General features: G+C 39.9%; 1 protein-coding gene across 1 annotated transcript; it reads left to right on the top strand.

Moving 5' to 3' along the window:
- Positions 1 to 1,195: 1,195 nt before the first annotated feature.
- On the top strand, positions 1,196 to 16,324 carry b3glctb (beta 3-glucosyltransferase b). The gene is made up of 14 exons (XM_083910258.1): positions 1,196 to 1,333; positions 2,121 to 2,165; positions 2,253 to 2,362; positions 6,633 to 6,709; positions 6,868 to 6,979; positions 7,411 to 7,547; positions 7,820 to 7,883; positions 8,888 to 9,004; positions 9,881 to 9,950; positions 10,714 to 10,827; positions 12,679 to 12,778; positions 13,589 to 13,708; positions 14,066 to 14,210; positions 15,262 to 16,324. The coding sequence occupies exons 1-14, from the start codon at positions 1,273 to 1,275 to the stop codon at positions 15,394 to 15,396; spliced, it is 1,407 nt and encodes a 468-aa protein (XP_083766384.1). The 5' UTR covers positions 1,196 to 1,272; the 3' UTR covers positions 15,397 to 16,324.
- Positions 16,325 to 17,129: the final 805 nt, after the last annotated feature.

Raw genomic sequence — 17,129 nt, 5'->3', positions numbered from 1 at the left:
TGGATTCAAAGGCATTGTAAAGCACTTGGTCAGACAGCCTGAGTGTCTGAAGTATGACCGCCTTCATAGGAAACCACTTGAAGGCAGCATTTGGCCTTGTGCTCGGAAAGAACACACTGTTTACCAGAGAGGGAAAATCACAGTCCTGTTAGTGGACTATGAGTCACCTGAGAGGCTCCGGCATGAATGTGCTGCATGTTTTCATCGTCTTATCACGTTTCAGGGCTTTTGTTCAAACTCAGTGTTTGCTCACACCTTCTTTTACTGCACAGACAGATGCATAAATCACACACAAACCTTTAGCTTACTTTAGCTGTTTACTCTCAACTGTGCATTGTGCATTTCCTGGATATTGGGGAGGTTTTTTTCTGTGTTTAACATTATTTGCACACAAAAACATGGACACACACACACACATAGCCGTGGTTTTTCTCAGCAGAAGCGTCTGCTCTGTTCCATTTCTGTGGCCTGCAGAAAGTAAAGACACTCCATGCTCAGCCTCTGTGGTCAGAGGACGGTTGACTCACTGGTGCCGAATGTTTCCACCAGTCTGCACATGCACGGCCTACACCAGCCTCTTTATTGCATCCATGTTTCCCTCACATGAAACTAGCACAAGCCTAAAAAAAGAATACTACCTACTGAGTCTACTTTGAAAGGCCTTAATTAGTGAGCATTGGCTCGTTTGTTTTGTGAGATTTCCTGCAGGATTTCTGCTGTAAGAGTGTAAAATCAGCTCTGTCAAACACTTAGCCCACTTTAATTTATAGCACAATAATAATTTTCTTTCTGTGCAAATTATATCCCTTATATTTACATTTTTATTGTAATATTATTAGTATTATTATATCATCAGAAAGAACGTTGCTGAAAAAAAGGAACTTTTACTCTGTGTACATTTTAAACAAGCTATTTTTTAATTTTATTTTTTAACTTTAACTAGATAACATTTTTAGACAAGTACTTTTACCTGTACTTAAATAAAAAGTTATCAAAATAGTGGTACTTTTACTTAAGTAGAACATTTCATCAGTACTCTTTCCACCTCTGGTTATGGACAAATGTAACTGCAACAGTGAATTGCTGTTTACGTACGCCAGCGCAGTAAACTAATGTCCACCAGAGGTCGCTGCAGCTCCAAAGTAACAGTCGCTCAAAGTGCAGCACTCTCTCTCTCACTCTTCCACTACAGAAATGTAGCTGTACATCTTTCTCCCGGTCGTCATGAAAAAACGGTAATTTTTACAGAAAAAAACATCAGATACGGGAGTCATGTCACACCGTGACGTGGTTAACGGATGCAAACTTGTCACCGTGCTCCTTCTTTGGCTCGGTAAGTGTAATAAGAGCCTGGCACCACCGCAGCTACACCGTAAGCTAACGAACCGGCTAGCACCAGGCAGACAGGTTCAAACTGGAAATGGCTTCAATTTCGCCTTCAAAATAAAAAAATATTGTCAATAGAAGAAAATACAACATCAGACAATATAATGAATAATTATATTGTCATAACATAAATTCTTATTTAAAGCGACAGTTTGGTATAAACACTGGGTTTTTCCAGGACTAAGTTTTAGCTAAGTTCGAAAACCAACGTTTCCAATCCTTTCCGTAGGATTTTACTTCATTAAAATGTAAATTAATATTTTCCCAAAACACGCAAAAAATTACATAAGTAGTCACATACAGTGGTGTGCACACATAATTGGAAGGTCAGGGACGGGAATTAAAAGGGCACCATACCACTAATATTTTATTAACCACATTCTCACATACCTGTGTTTACCTACACAGAGACATCCTTTACAGCACAGCATCACTTTTAGTTGGGAAATATGGAAATTCATGTTTTGGCACCCATAGGAAATTATTTTGCAAGGGCATCTTATACAGTAGAGCACTGCATCAACTTTCTCCACTGCAAAGGCCTTTAGAAAACAATTTCAATTTATATTTAGCTTTAACACAATAGGGTACTTTAGTTTGCATCTTGTGACTCAAGAGGGCACTGTTTCTGCCCCCTCCTGTGCACGCCACTGGTCAGATATTATAGCTTATATATAATATAGTTGTTTGAAGATATTGTAATAATGCTATTATGCCATTATCTCTGTCTCAAGGTTCCTCTGCTGAGGATGGACACACAGTGGCACACCCAGATTTAAGTACAACAAATAACACTATTTTTTATTTTAAATTGATGTGTGTGAATGTCTCTTTGCATCGCCCTGTCTCATTGCTCTTTTTCTCAGGCTTGGAGGAGGTGGTGTTTGTCATCCAGAGTCAGGGAAACTCCTACCACGCCCGTCGAGCCGTTGAGAGGAAGGAGGAGATTTTACAGCAGGCGATTGAACTTGAACAGGTAACGCCTGTGCTGCCAGTAACAACACAATTATGTCGGCGGTGTCTTTTGTGTTCACCGTGCGAAATAAAGGTCTCACATTATATTTGCAGAACACTCTCGTTTAGAATTCACAAAAACCTACTGGATAGAAGACATAGAAGACAATGGTGTTGTGCGATGATGACAGCTGTGATTTGCCGTGTGAATTACCTCTGTCTTTGTTGCTCTCGCAGGTTTTTTGTTGGTTTTAATGAAGGCCGATGCTGTAAACAACACATGTTGCGCCTTCGCAGTCGAACAAACCTGCGTGACATAATGATTTGTTTTGCGACTGAAGCGACACGAATGTGATTGAATTTGACACTTCTACGATTGGTTGGTTTTGACGCCGTGTGTTGTTTGTGGTGCCGGTGGCTGCAGTCCGAGGTGTTTGCACACCAATTTCTTACTAAGAGACGAGAAAGAAGAGGCAGTTTTGTGAGCGAGTCAACGGTTAAGAAAAATAATAATATGGCTGTCCATCAACAATCCCCTGTGTGATTCATGGCCTGTTTGGGGCGTAGCAGCTGTGAACAGCAATTAATATGCCATCATTAAACTCAATACTCAGGGGTGAAGCATATGAAAACAAAATAAAACAAAGATGAAGTACATGCATTACTGGAAGAGGCAGTTTGGCTTGACATGCACTTGGTTTTGTGCATTAATTGTTAATGCAGTGTATGCTAAGCTTCGTCTTATTCAGAACTAATAAGGCACAATCAAAAACTCTGATAATCCATTTAATCTCAGCAAGAGAGCAGTTCCTTTGTACCAGATTAAGCTATTATCTAATTTATTTCCATCTTCAGACGCCGGGAATACACACAAACACACACGTACAGGTTTGTGCAGCTATTCGTCTGAGGATTTTTATTTTTCAAGTTATAAATACATGTATCCTGAGTTATAAAAACATCTACAAAGTGTCAAGTTAATGCTAAATCGATTCAATTAATGTCAAGACTGATTTTTCTTTTCACTTCCCGATAGCAAGCATGGAAATCTGTGCAGGTTTTCAGATTAATGCAGAGTTTATGGCATTCTTTAATGGCCCTAAACTGAACACACTATTTCTGTCAAAGTTTTGGTTGAAACAGGAAGTGAATCATTTGATTTGACCACGATTACCCGCTCTTTTCTGTAGCTGTAGATCAGACCACACACCTGCACAATTTCCAGGATGTTTCCTTCAGAACTGCTTCAGCTCAGACATCTTTTGATGTGAAAGGTTCTCCCACTCACAGACTCAACAAAAGAGTGAAAATACATTCTCTCGGGCCTCTTGTCAAAAACTCAGCCCCCAAAATACTGGAAGTCTTTGTCTGTGGATTTTAGCTACACCTTCTCTGCCTTGTCTCATGATGTAAGAGCATGGGCAATAAAAGACAAGATAAAAGATAAAGAAAACTTTATTCATTGATGAATAAACCCTGGTCTTAAGGTAGTCTCTATCGGATTTTCCTTGATCTTTAGGGTCACTGTGCACCCAATGTTAACACAAATTATGAAACTAATTTATATTTCATATAACATTGTAAGTTTTGACTAGTTTTAACTACTTTTAGTAGTTACATACATAAAAAAATCAGCTCACCTGTGTGCATGTAATAACAGCTCCTCCATTTGTGTGTGTTTGTGGTGACCTGCTCTGACGTGTAGAGTGTGAGCACTTTTCTCCTGATTTGGATGTTGATGACATCAATAGAGATCTTGATTGTAGAAAGCTGCTTTGTACCGGGGAAGGTTGTGCGTCATGTGTTTTGTGAAGTCGTGCAGAAAATCCAGGTTTATTTTCCAGAAATCTTGTTGGTGTTTTCATCCATAGAGCAAATTTGGTCCTTGAATTTGAGGGAATTGGGACAGGGAAGTCCTTTAAATAGTCCAGTGATATTCAGGAGGGGACGAGTGGGTGCAAGTTCAGCTATACTCATACCTTTACTTCTCTGTCAGGTTGCTATTTCTAACAGGAAACTGTTTATGGCACTTTATAATTCACTGAATCCCCAGCAATTTTAGCTCATAGAACTTAATTTAATTTAAGTTAATTGACCGTTGTCATCATCAATGACTTCTGTTGTGTTATTTTGTGACTTCTGTGTTTAACATCCTATTTAGAATTCGCTTAAGTAACACAAAACCTACTAATTGAAGCAGCAGTTTAGCATGTTTTTCCTGGCTGCTTTTTCCGACAGGAAACATACAAGTGAAACTACTCCTTTAACATTTGAGTCACAAGGCTCTTTGTTTATATTGTTTTATTCCGAGACGTCAGCACATGCGGTGCATCTATTCAGCCTCATCATCCAAAGTCATTACAAAGCCATCTCACTGACGTAGACAGCTCTTTTCATGATAAAACCCCCTCCTTTTACATCATCTGTCTCTGAAACTGTGAAGGACAACTTAAGGGATAAAAAAAAGTCAACTAGAATGTGTTTTTAAACAGAAAATGCCCTGTGAGTAAGTTAAAATAGTGTATTAACAATTTAAAATGAAGCAAAACACTGTAGTTGTACATAAACCCCAGATTATATGTGTTAAATTTGAAATTTCAAAAGTACAAAACATATTTTTGTCTGCCGTAATAATCACACTTTGATGTGTAACTTCTCAGCTTTCAGAAACCGTTGGAATTTTTCCCGTTTGCACAAACCGTTGCTTAATTAGGATAATGCATATGTGTCATCTGCAATCAATCCGCCACTAAAAGCTGAGAGTTAAGGCCATTTCATTAAAAAAGCAACATTTTGACTTGATTCAATATACTGTTGGCTGTGCCATTGTAGCATCATCACTGCTGAAAAAAATAGGGGAAACACTGGAAACGACACAAAAGTCTGACGACTAATGGCAGTTGGCAGGCAGATCAGAGAGATTAAATGCAAAATGCCAAAGCCTGAAGCCAGGTAAAAAGAAATAAAATGAAAAAGCTGCTAAAAAGGGAAACAAAGGTTTAACGCCAGCAGGCTGCAGGTGAAAGAAATGAGGTGAAACTTATTCGGTAATCAGAAAGACGTCAATAAAGGCAATGAAACCAAAAGACAAGAAAACATACATCATGACGAATGCATCATTTACCATAACAGACATATCTCTGCATCTCTGCAATTACCTGTTTTATTGACATAATGCTCCTGTTTCATACGCCTCCGTTGTGCTGCTGCCGCTGTGCTGTAATAACTTAGAGGAAAGCCTTTTGGGGAATCATTGGTGCCAGAAGAAAACTGTGAAGCTCACAGGGCAGGAAGAATAAAACTTTCATTTGATTCCTATTTTGCACTCCTTAATCCTTACAACTGTGCTTATATCAGGTCTATAAATAGCAGCACGGCATAGATTTATAAGTTGCTCTGCATGAGTCACCGGTGAGGTGGAAAAAGCCTTTAATAAATGTGTATAAAACAAACTATATACACACAACGGGGCGTACACATACATGTTATTACTCAACATCAAGGTCTCGCCACCCACCGCCGTATTATTCAGCTTTATTCAGTCGATCTCCTGTCAGTGTCGGTGCTGCAGCTGTTGTTTACATCAAGCGTTTCCATATGAGAATCAACACCTTTTTTTTTGCTTCATTTACTACTTTTAACATCACTTGTAGTTTACCTGAAAATTAAGATTATTGATGAATGAAAAAAGAGATTTTCCGAACTTTAGAGGAGTATTTTAACATTGTTTGAGTGGTACTTTTCACTTGAGCAAAGAATTTTAGAATTAGTGTTTTTAATCAAGGAAATGCTTGCTCTTGCACATGGCCCTCTAGTGGTTAAAATTAGTGCTTTTACCCAAATGAGCTTTTTCTTCTGATCATCTTGAGTTGGAGTAAAGTAAGATCTTCTTATAAATTAAGTTAAATTAAACCAGTTTCATACTGTCGATTTTAAAGATTTTGTTTATAGACTTAAAGTTTTCGGCTTCATTGATTCAGGTAAATTGTGGGTTTTTTCTTTTTCTTTCTTTATTCTACCACGCCTCACACACACACACACACACAGACACACACACACACACACACACACACACACACACACACACACACACACACACACACACACACACACACACACACACACACACACACACACACACACACACACAGTCTTGCATGAACACACAAAGTGCAGTCTCTATTCACTGCTTCATGAGACATTTGCTGTGCTTTTGTTTTCCTCCTTGTGTTTGCAGCATGTTCATAATTCCAGGGACATTGTGTAAAATTCAATTGTTCCCTTTCATGCAGGGACTTCCAGCTGTTGTTCTCCTCCACGAGTTGTCCGAGTATGAAGGCGATTGGAGCGTCCTCGCCGCACTTCCTCGGTGGGTGTGTGACATGCATGTAGAGATAAATAACTAATGAATCAACTCCAAAAATTCCATGTGGTTTAATTTAATGGAGCTGTAATGATTGTGAGTGTGTGTGGGGGGAAATACAAAGGTACACAGCTAACAGGAGGCCCATTTTGTGTGTCGCTCAGTCTCTCTGCCATTTATGGGCAATCAGCATCCTGGTTTTTCTTCATCGAGGAGGAAACCAGAGTCACGTTGGCTGCTCTGTTGCACATCCTGCAGAGGTATCATGTCCATGAGGTGAGAAATGACCATATACAGTTGCATACAAAATCTGTTTTGGTGATTGAGCTCAATGTTGTCCTGTTCTGCTTTTGGCCAGCATGTTTTTATCCGAAGTAACTCACTGTGGTTTTTAGGTTTGAGTTCTAAAAATAACATTTATAAGTGGGTACAGCCGTATTAGGATCGTTTTTGCCTTTCGTTCGAACATACATGCAACTCTAGCTGAACATTTTCTTTGTCCTGTAGACCTTGTTTTGCTTTCCCCGTGCCCTTCTTTAATGACATTTAAAAGTTGAAATTCCAGACTTGAACTTCTTTCCATTTCAGGCGTCCATTCGCTTAATTGTCACTATAATAATATTATAATAATAGTGCAATGGTAACAAAAATAAGTGAGAAATTGTTTTTTTTTCATATCACCTTCCTCCCCTTTTCGTTTCTCAAAGGAATGGTTTTTGGGTAAGCATCTCCATGACAACGAGGCCTCAATCATCCACCATTATGCCTTTTCCGAGGACCCCAGTGCCTTCGGTTATCCTGACCCTGCAGCAGGCTGGGCTCTCACTGCGCCTCTACTCCAGAGGTGTGTTGTTTGGTTTTTTTGGTCCAAAGTAGGGAGGTAGTCTTTCTGTCATAATCATAGGTAAAATGAGTCAAATAAATACAAGTACATTCAAGTGAGACCCACAATAAGAGTTGTAGATCCTGAATAATCCTACCCAATGATAATAATTAAAAGCATTTGCTAGAAAAACTAACCCAACAAATGTAGCTCTTCCAACCAAGGAATGCTTGTACTTCATTTGTTTGTCTACTTTCTAATTCTTCTTCTGCACCTTATTCTTTCAAATCCAGACTCGCAGAGCGGATCCAACATGAGCATCTGAAGTCGGACTTTACCATCGACTTGAATCACGAGGTACTTTGAAACAATTATCCACGAGTTTCTCATTTATTTATTGATAAAGACAAACAACCATTCACACTCACACCTATGGTCAATTTAGAAACAATTTGCAAACATTTTAAATTCATAGTATGGCACATATGAAATTCTTAACCCTCTTATATCCATCGTGATATTATTAGATATTATTTTGATTTTACGGCTGTAGTATTGGCAAAAAAATGTGTCAATGAATGAGTGCTTCTGCCCCCCTTTTTTTCAAGATAACTGTCGGAGCCAATATGGGGTTTAGTATGGGGTCGGTTTGGGTGGTTTATGGGTGGACTATTTGTTACATTGTGATTTGTAAACAGTTAATGTCAACTGTTGGCCTTAAGCCTTTTGTTAAATATGTGTAGCTTTGTGGCTAATTTTGCCCTTTGGTCAAAGGGCATCATGGGCACTTTGATGTCTTTGTTGGCTGTGATATAAAGAGGTATTGAGACATATGTTCTCGGAATGTCTAGCAGGCCAGGGCTTCATGTGTCCGTTTTAGCTTACTAAGTTAGGTGTATTAAGGTTTTTTGACCGTCAGGTCACTACGTGATATTGGATTACGTCGTCTACTGTTGGAACCTATTGGTCATCATTCACAACCTGGAACGTCAAAGGAATATTTCTATGCATTGGTGATCCTAGACAGGCTTGGATACATGTCAACAGGAATATAACTTGGATGTACAGCAAGTGGAAATAAATGTGCAAACCCGTCACATGACTTTCTCTTGCCTCCGTGATTGATGAATTAAAACAGTGCCTACGAGTCAAGCCCGTTAGAACCTTACTATAGAAGACTTTCAGTGGCCTCGGAATTAAGTGTACTTTGGCCACTACAATAACTTTCCCTTTCGATTCGACATTCTGGGATGCTCTCTCTTTGAAGACCCTGAGTCAGCTACTGCACCCGTCTGACACAAACGTTGACGATGATTTGTTTGCAGAACAGTGATCTAAATGTGCCTTTGTCGCCTCCATAGATTGCTTTGTATATCTGGGAGGAAGGAAAAGGCCCAAAGCTGACAGCTGTGCCAGAGTTTTGTACTGAGTCAGGGGACGACTGTGCCACCACATTTACAACCTACCTGCCCAACTGTGTATGTACAACTCATATTTATTAACCTTTATGTGAGGCAGATTTTTTACTTTCCTTCTATAAACCAAAACGAAATGCCAAACCCCAGACGAGCACGGCTACGGTGCAGGAAAACACAATTGACAGATGTTGTTTTGTTTTGTTTAGTTTTGACTGGCAATAATAGGTCTGATTTTATATCTGAGCCGTCCACCTGCATCAAAGGTCAAACACCAAGAACATTATGCACGTGGAACCCGAGGGATGAGCTCACTCAGTGATGACTCGACAGTCAGTTATCTTTATACATGAATCTGAGTGAGAAATATGAATTAAAGATGTTGTTTTTTTCCCCCAAAACCTTTCTATATACAAGTCTTTGCAGCCTTTGCAAACCTCTGGCTGCAGGTTTTACACTGATTCAGTATCAAAGGAGCAAATGTCTCAGTGTTTTAACACTCAACAAAGCCCATCATCCGTTTTCAAGCACCACACGGGAAGAAGTCTCAAAGAATATCATACTTATGGCCACAGCAAAGCAAGTTTACACTGGATATTCCGCCAAAGGTAGCAGATCAGAACTGACGGCTCTAATTAAGTCATAACACGCACACGACATTTGGTAATCTTCACTCCTGAAATGGAAATTTGGTGCAAGAATGATGCAAGATGTCAGGATTTTGAAGTCAGGCCAGAAAATTGAAGTGATAAAACATTGCTACCCCCCCCACACACACACATAATACAGTTAGAACTGAGTGTGCCTCATTTTGCCACTCTGACTCAATTTTAAGTCCATTACGTTCTGTGTATATACTGCACCCCCTCACATTTTTTCATGCCTGATATTTTCAATGAAGAGGGACATTTTTTTTTCTCTCTCTCTTTTCTATTCTAGGGAGAACCCATTTTAAAAAAGGACGTATTTGTTGCTGTGAAAACGTGGCAGAGATTCCACTCGGAGCGAGGTACGTGGTGTAAGAGGACGCTAAATGCTAAATTATGTCCGCAGTGGTGGAAGAAGCAGTAAGATCCTTCATTTTAGGCACCAGTGGATACATCATATAGAATACCATGATCAAGTTGTTTATAATAACATGTTTATTCTCTTTTAATTGATGTTTTATCACAGAATAAATGAAAATGAAATGGAATTTATTAACGTGTCAGGTGAAAATCTCACCTGTTCAAATTCACAAACTCATTTCTGAGGTTCCTCAACACTGACGTCTGTTTTTATGGTTATTAAAAACCAGCCAGTCATCTTGGACCAACTGTTTTAAAGCAGTTGACAAAATGCAAAAGGTACAAAGAGTGAACCGTGTGTGACTAATACTGTCAGAAGCTGAGTTATTTGCTTTTTAATTTCATAGAATAATAACAAGCTTGGGTTGTACTCTCAGCACAATCAATTATTTTGCCTCTCTTGTAAAAGATAATAAATTAATCTAGGATTGGTCCCCATTCGCTCGGGCTAAAAAATTCTTGTGTGTGAGAGAGTGAGAGTGTGATTGCATTGTATTTATGTATTTTAATGCAGGTGCAGCAAGCATGTATTTTAATTCATCAGCGCCTTGATAAGAGACAATATAATTGTTCTCCCTCCAGTCAGAGCCAGGGAACATCTTCCTGTATTAAATCCCACTTGTGCTTTTAATAAGAACAAACTTGAAAGTAGTTTGGATTATTTACCACCCCCCCACACTCACACCTCATTTTTCTACTCAACAGTGCCAGTGGTGAAGGCAACTTGGGAGAAGGACGCTGAGATTTTGGAGTATTACAGCGACGTCGTTGATGCTTCCATACCCACGATCAGTCTGGGAGTGCCCAATACGGAAAGAGGTGAGCTGGTCACTACTGTAGCTGCTTGGGCCATGAAAATTGGTGAAGTAGCTTCTCGGTAATCCTGCTAAGAATTACATTTGGTCACATTTGTCTACTGGTCTCATAATCTAAGGAATCCATAATTACGTGTGTTGAATATGAGGCAAATTGACGTAGGTGTGAGTATGACAGTGGATGGTTGTTTGTCTCTATGTGTGGCCCTGTGATGGACTGAAATCCCAACCCTGTTCAGTGATCGCCGTCAAGCTAAAAATTAAAATTCCAGCAGCAGTTCGGTCACAACACAGTAATTTGTTTCTGAGGGAAACTTCTAAAGCCCTTCAGCCTCTGAACGACTGCTCCTAACCTTCTCTCAGACACACTCCAAGTGCACTGCAGATGGAAGAATCAGTGTATAAATCCAACTAAATCACAGCAATAGTCTCAAAGGTGGTGGTAAAAAAGTGGAGGACTAAAACGTTCTCATAATTGCCTCTCTTGCGAGAGAACAATAAATGCGGTTTAAAAGTACAGCTTTAGTAATCATTCAGCTTTGTCCGTATACAAAACAAAACCTTTTTCTGTTTTTGACATGTGGACATTCACTTATGTTTTTATGGCTACTGGATTTGAGTTATTTTACTGATTTACTTTTGAGGTTTCTTTCTGTGTCCCCTCTTCTGATTGTCTGCTCCGCCGTGATGTGTCTTAATATTCCTGCCTCCCTCATTTTTTGCTTCTTTGGATCAAAAATGTAGTTTTCTAACCCTAACACTGTTTGCTTATATGTCCAGTGTTCTGTCGTCTGCCTATTGGTACATTCTTGTTGGTCATTAAAGATCCTCACTTGCCTGTATCATGACAAGCTTATTGCGTATTACAACATCTTAACAACAGTGACATGAAATGTTGTCTTTTGCGTCTTTAACTGCAAAGTATGTCATTCCTGCCGCGTTGAGGTTTAAGACCTAATTTGTTTCGTTGGAACGCAGCATGGGATCATGGGAGTTGTTGTCTCATTTGATTCCCCAAGGAATTATAGCGGAGAGTATAGATTTGCATAGATTTGAAGTATTTTTAAATGATTTTGGCTCATGTAGGTACATAACTCAACAAAATATAGACAAAAAATGTTTTAAGTATTACTGAAAATCTTCAATAATTTATATACTTGAAATAGCGTGGCCTTGGAACACTTGAGTTCAACACTAACGACTGCATACCGGGAGCCCCTCACACCAGTCACCTGCTATGTTGGACATGCTCTGACCCAGACATGTTGCCTTCACAATCTTCACACATCAACTTCAAGAATGACTTGTTACCCAATTTATTCAAGTCATTGTCAGGTTGTAATGAGATAATCTGTGTTATTCCCTTCACTGCTTTTAACGGTGTGTGTCTCTCCCCCGTGTTTATCTGTGTGAGTAGAATTCCTGTCTGAATACAGCACAGATCTCGACCTGCATCACTGCCTCTCTCATGTACTTTCACACAGCAGGGAGGGACTGGTACAGTGTCAATGACACCTCCGTCTCATGTCTCCTGTTCATTTATAAATTCCTGTCGCTCTTCTCTTGTTCACACGCTGATGGACATGTCACACTGTCAGTGCTGTGCCATCACCATTTTATTTAATATTCTCAATTTTTATGTATTTAGGAGAATAAATGCATGAAAACATGTTGCCTCGTACAAATACCAGCTACAATTTAGAGGTTATTGATTCACTTTTATGCCCAATGTGCTTGCTGCAGTTTGTGTTTGTCTCATTTGATCTGATTTTATATGACAGCCCTTTTCCAGTATGTTGGATACTTCCTTACTTTGTCCAAATCGTCTTTCGTGTTTGTCTTCATTTCGCTGCAGGACACTGTGGGAAGACGTTCGCCATCTTGAGGCGGTTTCTCAGTGAAGCTGTGCCAAAGACGGATTGGCTTCTTATCGTTGATGACGACACACTCATCAGGTAAACTGGGAAAGAGAGTTAACACTTTTGATATTTAACAAAAACATTCTGAGAATACATAAAATGACCGTGGTTTGTCATCGGAGATTAAGGAAACATGAGAATTCAAATATTGGTTTTACTGATAACAAGTGTATAGCCACTTTATTTATCTTAATCCATGTACAGTATGTTTAGTTTTGGTGTTATGGTCTGTTGCCTGCCTAATGCTTCAACACATTAGATGCCAGCAGAGTACACAGCAGCTGTAGCTATGGGCCAGAAAGGCTCAGTAGCTCTCTCAAAAATGTATTGGAACAGAGGAGGAAAAAAAACGACTTATGGTCCATTGAGCTGTCGCTCAGTAGCCAATCAGCAGGCAGCTTCCTAAGGCCCCACCCATGGTCAGAATCAGGAAAAGAGCCAGACCTAACAAAATTCCCCATCATTGCAAATAAAAAGTGTATTTTCAAACTAATAAAATACAATATTTTTATTGTTGTATCAATAATTTTGAATGATTCAATCTATATTTTATTTGCAATTTGTGTATTTTGATTTTGTGGTTAATTTTTGTTTGCTTCTTAAAAAGTGTTGCTTGAAAATACTCACACAAATCTAATTTCATACTGTTGCTGCTTGGAGTAGAAACTTAGCATTTGTTTTTGCTTCGTCACGCATATTTCACCAATGTTGAAATTTCTATTTTTGCCATTTTAAGCCTGAGTGGAGAAACAGGATTAAGTTTTGCCAGCAACATGAGAACCTTTATAGAGTTTGATACTATTTTGATACTATTCTGTTTGTCTGTTTGTCTTCCTCCGTCTGTAGTTTACCACGGTTGCGAAGACTGCTGCGTTGTTATGACCCAAAAGAAGCAGTGAGCCTCGGGGAGCGATATGGCTACGGCTTGGTTCGGAGCGGATACAGCTACATCACTGGAGGAGGAGGGTGAGGCTGCCACGTGAAACAAGTGTCACGGTGATCAAAGCTTGCAAATGTGAACTGCAAATAAAACAAATTAAGAGATCTACTACTAAAAAAACGTCAAGATCAACGTGAGATGTTCAAGATCGTCATCTTGAACATCTCAAAAAATGTGATTTAAGGCTTGAATAGTGAGTAAAGTACTACCTCCCAGTCACACAGCGAACATAAATCCTCCACCAGATAAATTTACCTCTCATGAAATCCGTGTCTCATCAGTCTTATCTTCTGCTGTGTGTGTGTGTGTGTGTGTGTGTGTGTGTGTGTGTGTGTGTGTGTGTGTGTGTGTGTGTGTGTGTGTGTGTGTGTGCGTGCGTGCAGGATAGTGCTCAGTCGGGTGGCAGTTTCCAGGTTACTTTCCAGTGGTTGCAGCTGCTACAGCGATGATGCTCCTGATGACATGGTGCTGGGCAGGTGCCTCACTTCCCTTGGTGTCCCCATCACACACAGTTCACTGTTCCACCAGGTACACACACACACACACACACACACATAGGCTGAATCCTTAAGAATTTTTAAAAAATGTCAGAATTTCCGCTTTTCGCTTTTATGTCCGTCCGTACCAAACGTGATCTCCTTTGCGTTGATATGGACGTTTACACAATACTTCCTCTCGAGGGGAGTGCCAAGTACCAAGTTGCAGGCATCAACATAGTAACCGTTAAAAAGTGTTATTTTTGTTGTGCCTGACCCGAAATAGACTGAAACGTGGTGGTGCTGACGGTGGAATCTAAGACAAGCGGCAATTTCAATATTTTCTGCATGTCCAATTTCAATATTTCTGCATGTTCGCCGGATAGTCCCTCAAACTTAGCCGGGGTCCTTTTCCTGACTGATCGGACTTTTGTCTCTTTACTGCTCTCACAATTTCCGGTGGAATTGCTCCATTTTCCTCCCCTGATCCCCTGCTTGGCGCACAATGAAATGAAGGCAAAGTATGGACGAAAGGCAGGCCATGGCCAAGAGGAAACGAATTGGACTCGTAACCGGAAGATTGAGCATGATATCCAATCCCTTACTGCTCCCCGGGTGCAGACAAGTGCTGCCCACTGCTCCTGCACCCAGCTTGTGTGTGTTCACGACTGGTGTGTAATAAGGATGGGTTAAATGCAGGGGAAAAATTCAAACATTTGGAGCTTATTCTCTGCCTCTATCTTTTTTGCTTTCAATCTCAGAGAGCGATGCACCCACCAACTGCTAACGAAAAGCCAAACGGCGCTTCATGTGTTGATGAGCGTGTTTTAAGATATTATTGACCCTTATCTAATATCAGGCAAACGCTGCATGAGGCCCACTGCGTGATTTCCTTCTCCAAATGAAAGTAGTAAAAGACACAAAGACCTCTTGGATCGCGGAGGCTAAAACAACAGATAGTTGAAATGTGCTAGCCCGAGGCAACAGTCACATGTATTTCGCAGCAGTGTTAATCCTTTGAGTCAATGATATATGAGTCATGAAGCAGCAGACACACACCGTGGCAACTTGCACTGAAACAAAACCCCACTTGTTTACTCTAGGCTCGACCAGATGACTACAACGACTCGTTGATCTCCTTACACCAGGCCATATCCTTCCACAAGCACTGGAACATAGATCCTGTGTCGGTCTACAAACACTGGCTGCAGGACACAAACCTAAGAGATGAACTGTAGACACACTGGGCCTGTGCATGCACTCTATGTATGTATGTATAACATACTGTAGAAGTCACTGCGACCTTTCAAGTGGCTGTAAAGTCCAGAGAGAACTGGCATTAATTGATATATCAGTCCCATATGGTTTGGCACTTTCCTGTTTTTCACTCATGCAACTCCTGGTATGGGAATGCTGATTTCTGGAAAGTGGAAAGAAACTGGGTTGCAGATTTGAATCCCACCATAGGTCAAGAGTTGAGGTGACCCTGAGCTAGGTACCCAACCACCCTGTTGCTCCTTGGGGCTTTGTGTGTAATAAGGTTGGTTTAAATGCAGAAGTAAAATTACTTTCTGTGATTGGTGTGTGTGTGTGCAAATGTAACAAAAATCAAATGTTAATCAATATTTTTAACACAGAATCGAATCAAATAGCTGTGTATCAAGTTAAAGGGGTTGCAGAGGCTTTTTCCGATTGACTTCAGTTGTCATCGTAGTTGAATAACGTGCACATTTACAGTGTGAACACACTGTATGTAGGTGCTTGTTTGCTTATATACAGGCGTTTAAATCTTTTCACTTGTTTTTAAAATGCATAGTCAGTAGAATCATTAACAGTAAGCCTGGGATGACTAAGGAGAAGATGAAGGATTTTCTTTTAAGGAGAATTGATTGCCTGTTTGATTGCCCTGCCAAATTGTGTCGACCTCTAAAACTAAAAGCTAGGCTTAAGATGTTAAATTTGATGATTTAATTTTCAGTCAAATACAGAGTTGTTGAAAACATGTTTACAATCTTGACAAATGAGCAAAGAAAGAGACCTTATGAAGTTAAAGTTGGTAATATATAAGATATATATATATTTTATATTCAGTTAATTGGTGGACGTATGTGGACATGCATTAAAGTACTATCAACGCTTCTTGAGAACACGTGTGTGTTTTCTATGTACTCGGAAAACCATATATATCATTAAATGAAAGACAATGCTGCTTTGTGTGTAGGTGTTTCATTTGGAGGTGGTTTTGTCAAATGCGTAGCATCTGTTACCTATGTGGACATTATTTTCATTGGCGTCACTTCTTTTTTTTCTGAAGGCTCTTTTTTATCTTTTGATGCGATCCTCCGTTATGTCTTTGAATCATTTGGATCAACCCACACACACACGTATGGAACAGCAAAAGCCAAGGTTGAGGCGAAATTGAATTAATTGGGTTCTTCAACTGCAGCGACTTCATTCATCTCTGCAGCTCTCGTAATTGCTTTGTAGAAGTGGAAGGCGTAGGTGTTGATGAGGTAGTACTTGAAAGAGAAATACTTCTTATTCTGCTTTATTTAATTTAAATTAGCAACTTACATTCCTGAGCACAAACCTAACAAGTCAGTATAGACCAGCTGAAACTGGCACAGAAAGTCACAAAGGCAAAGGACCGATAACTCAACTCCTCCCCAAGGTCGACTCTAGGTATGAGCAGAGAAAGGCGCCAGACTTCCTGACCTGACGCCTCTCCTCCTCTCCTCCAAACCAAAGATGTACCTTAACTCTGAGATTCACTGGCAGAATGACAGAGGACTGGACATCTCATTGCTCATGTTTGGTATTATTGTCTCCGTTCTCCCCGGACCTGATACTGTTGGCGGTGTCAACCCTGTAAAATAATAATTACAGCCAGCCCTGCTTTGTTCCATCTCAGTCGTTTACAGCTTTTTGTATGTGACTTTAAGCTGTAAAAACAAAGAGGTGTGGAGCGTTG

This window comes from Microchirus variegatus (genome assembly GCF_963457635.1).
Source record: "Microchirus variegatus genome assembly, chromosome: 2".
NCBI lineage: Eukaryota > Metazoa > Chordata > Actinopteri > Pleuronectiformes > Soleidae > Microchirus > Microchirus variegatus.
Note: the sequence above shows the minus strand (reverse complement) of the source record. Positions and strands in the feature narration are given on the sequence as shown.

What these genes read in the sequence shown, in the direction of transcription:
- b3glctb (XM_083910258.1), top strand. Translation starts at nt 1,273, where the DNA reads ATGTCACACCGTGACGTGGTTAACGGATGCAAACTTGTCACCGTGCTC. An exon ending in AGGCGATTGAACTTGAACAG is followed by an intron (nt 2,363 to 6,632) that starts GTAACGCCTGTG and finishes CCTTTCATGCAG; the next exon opens with GGACTTCCAGCTGTTGTTCT. An exon ending in CAACCTACCTGCCCAACTGT is followed by an intron (nt 9,005 to 9,880) that starts GTATGTACAACT and finishes TTTCTATTCTAG; the next exon opens with GGAGAACCCATTTTAAAAAA.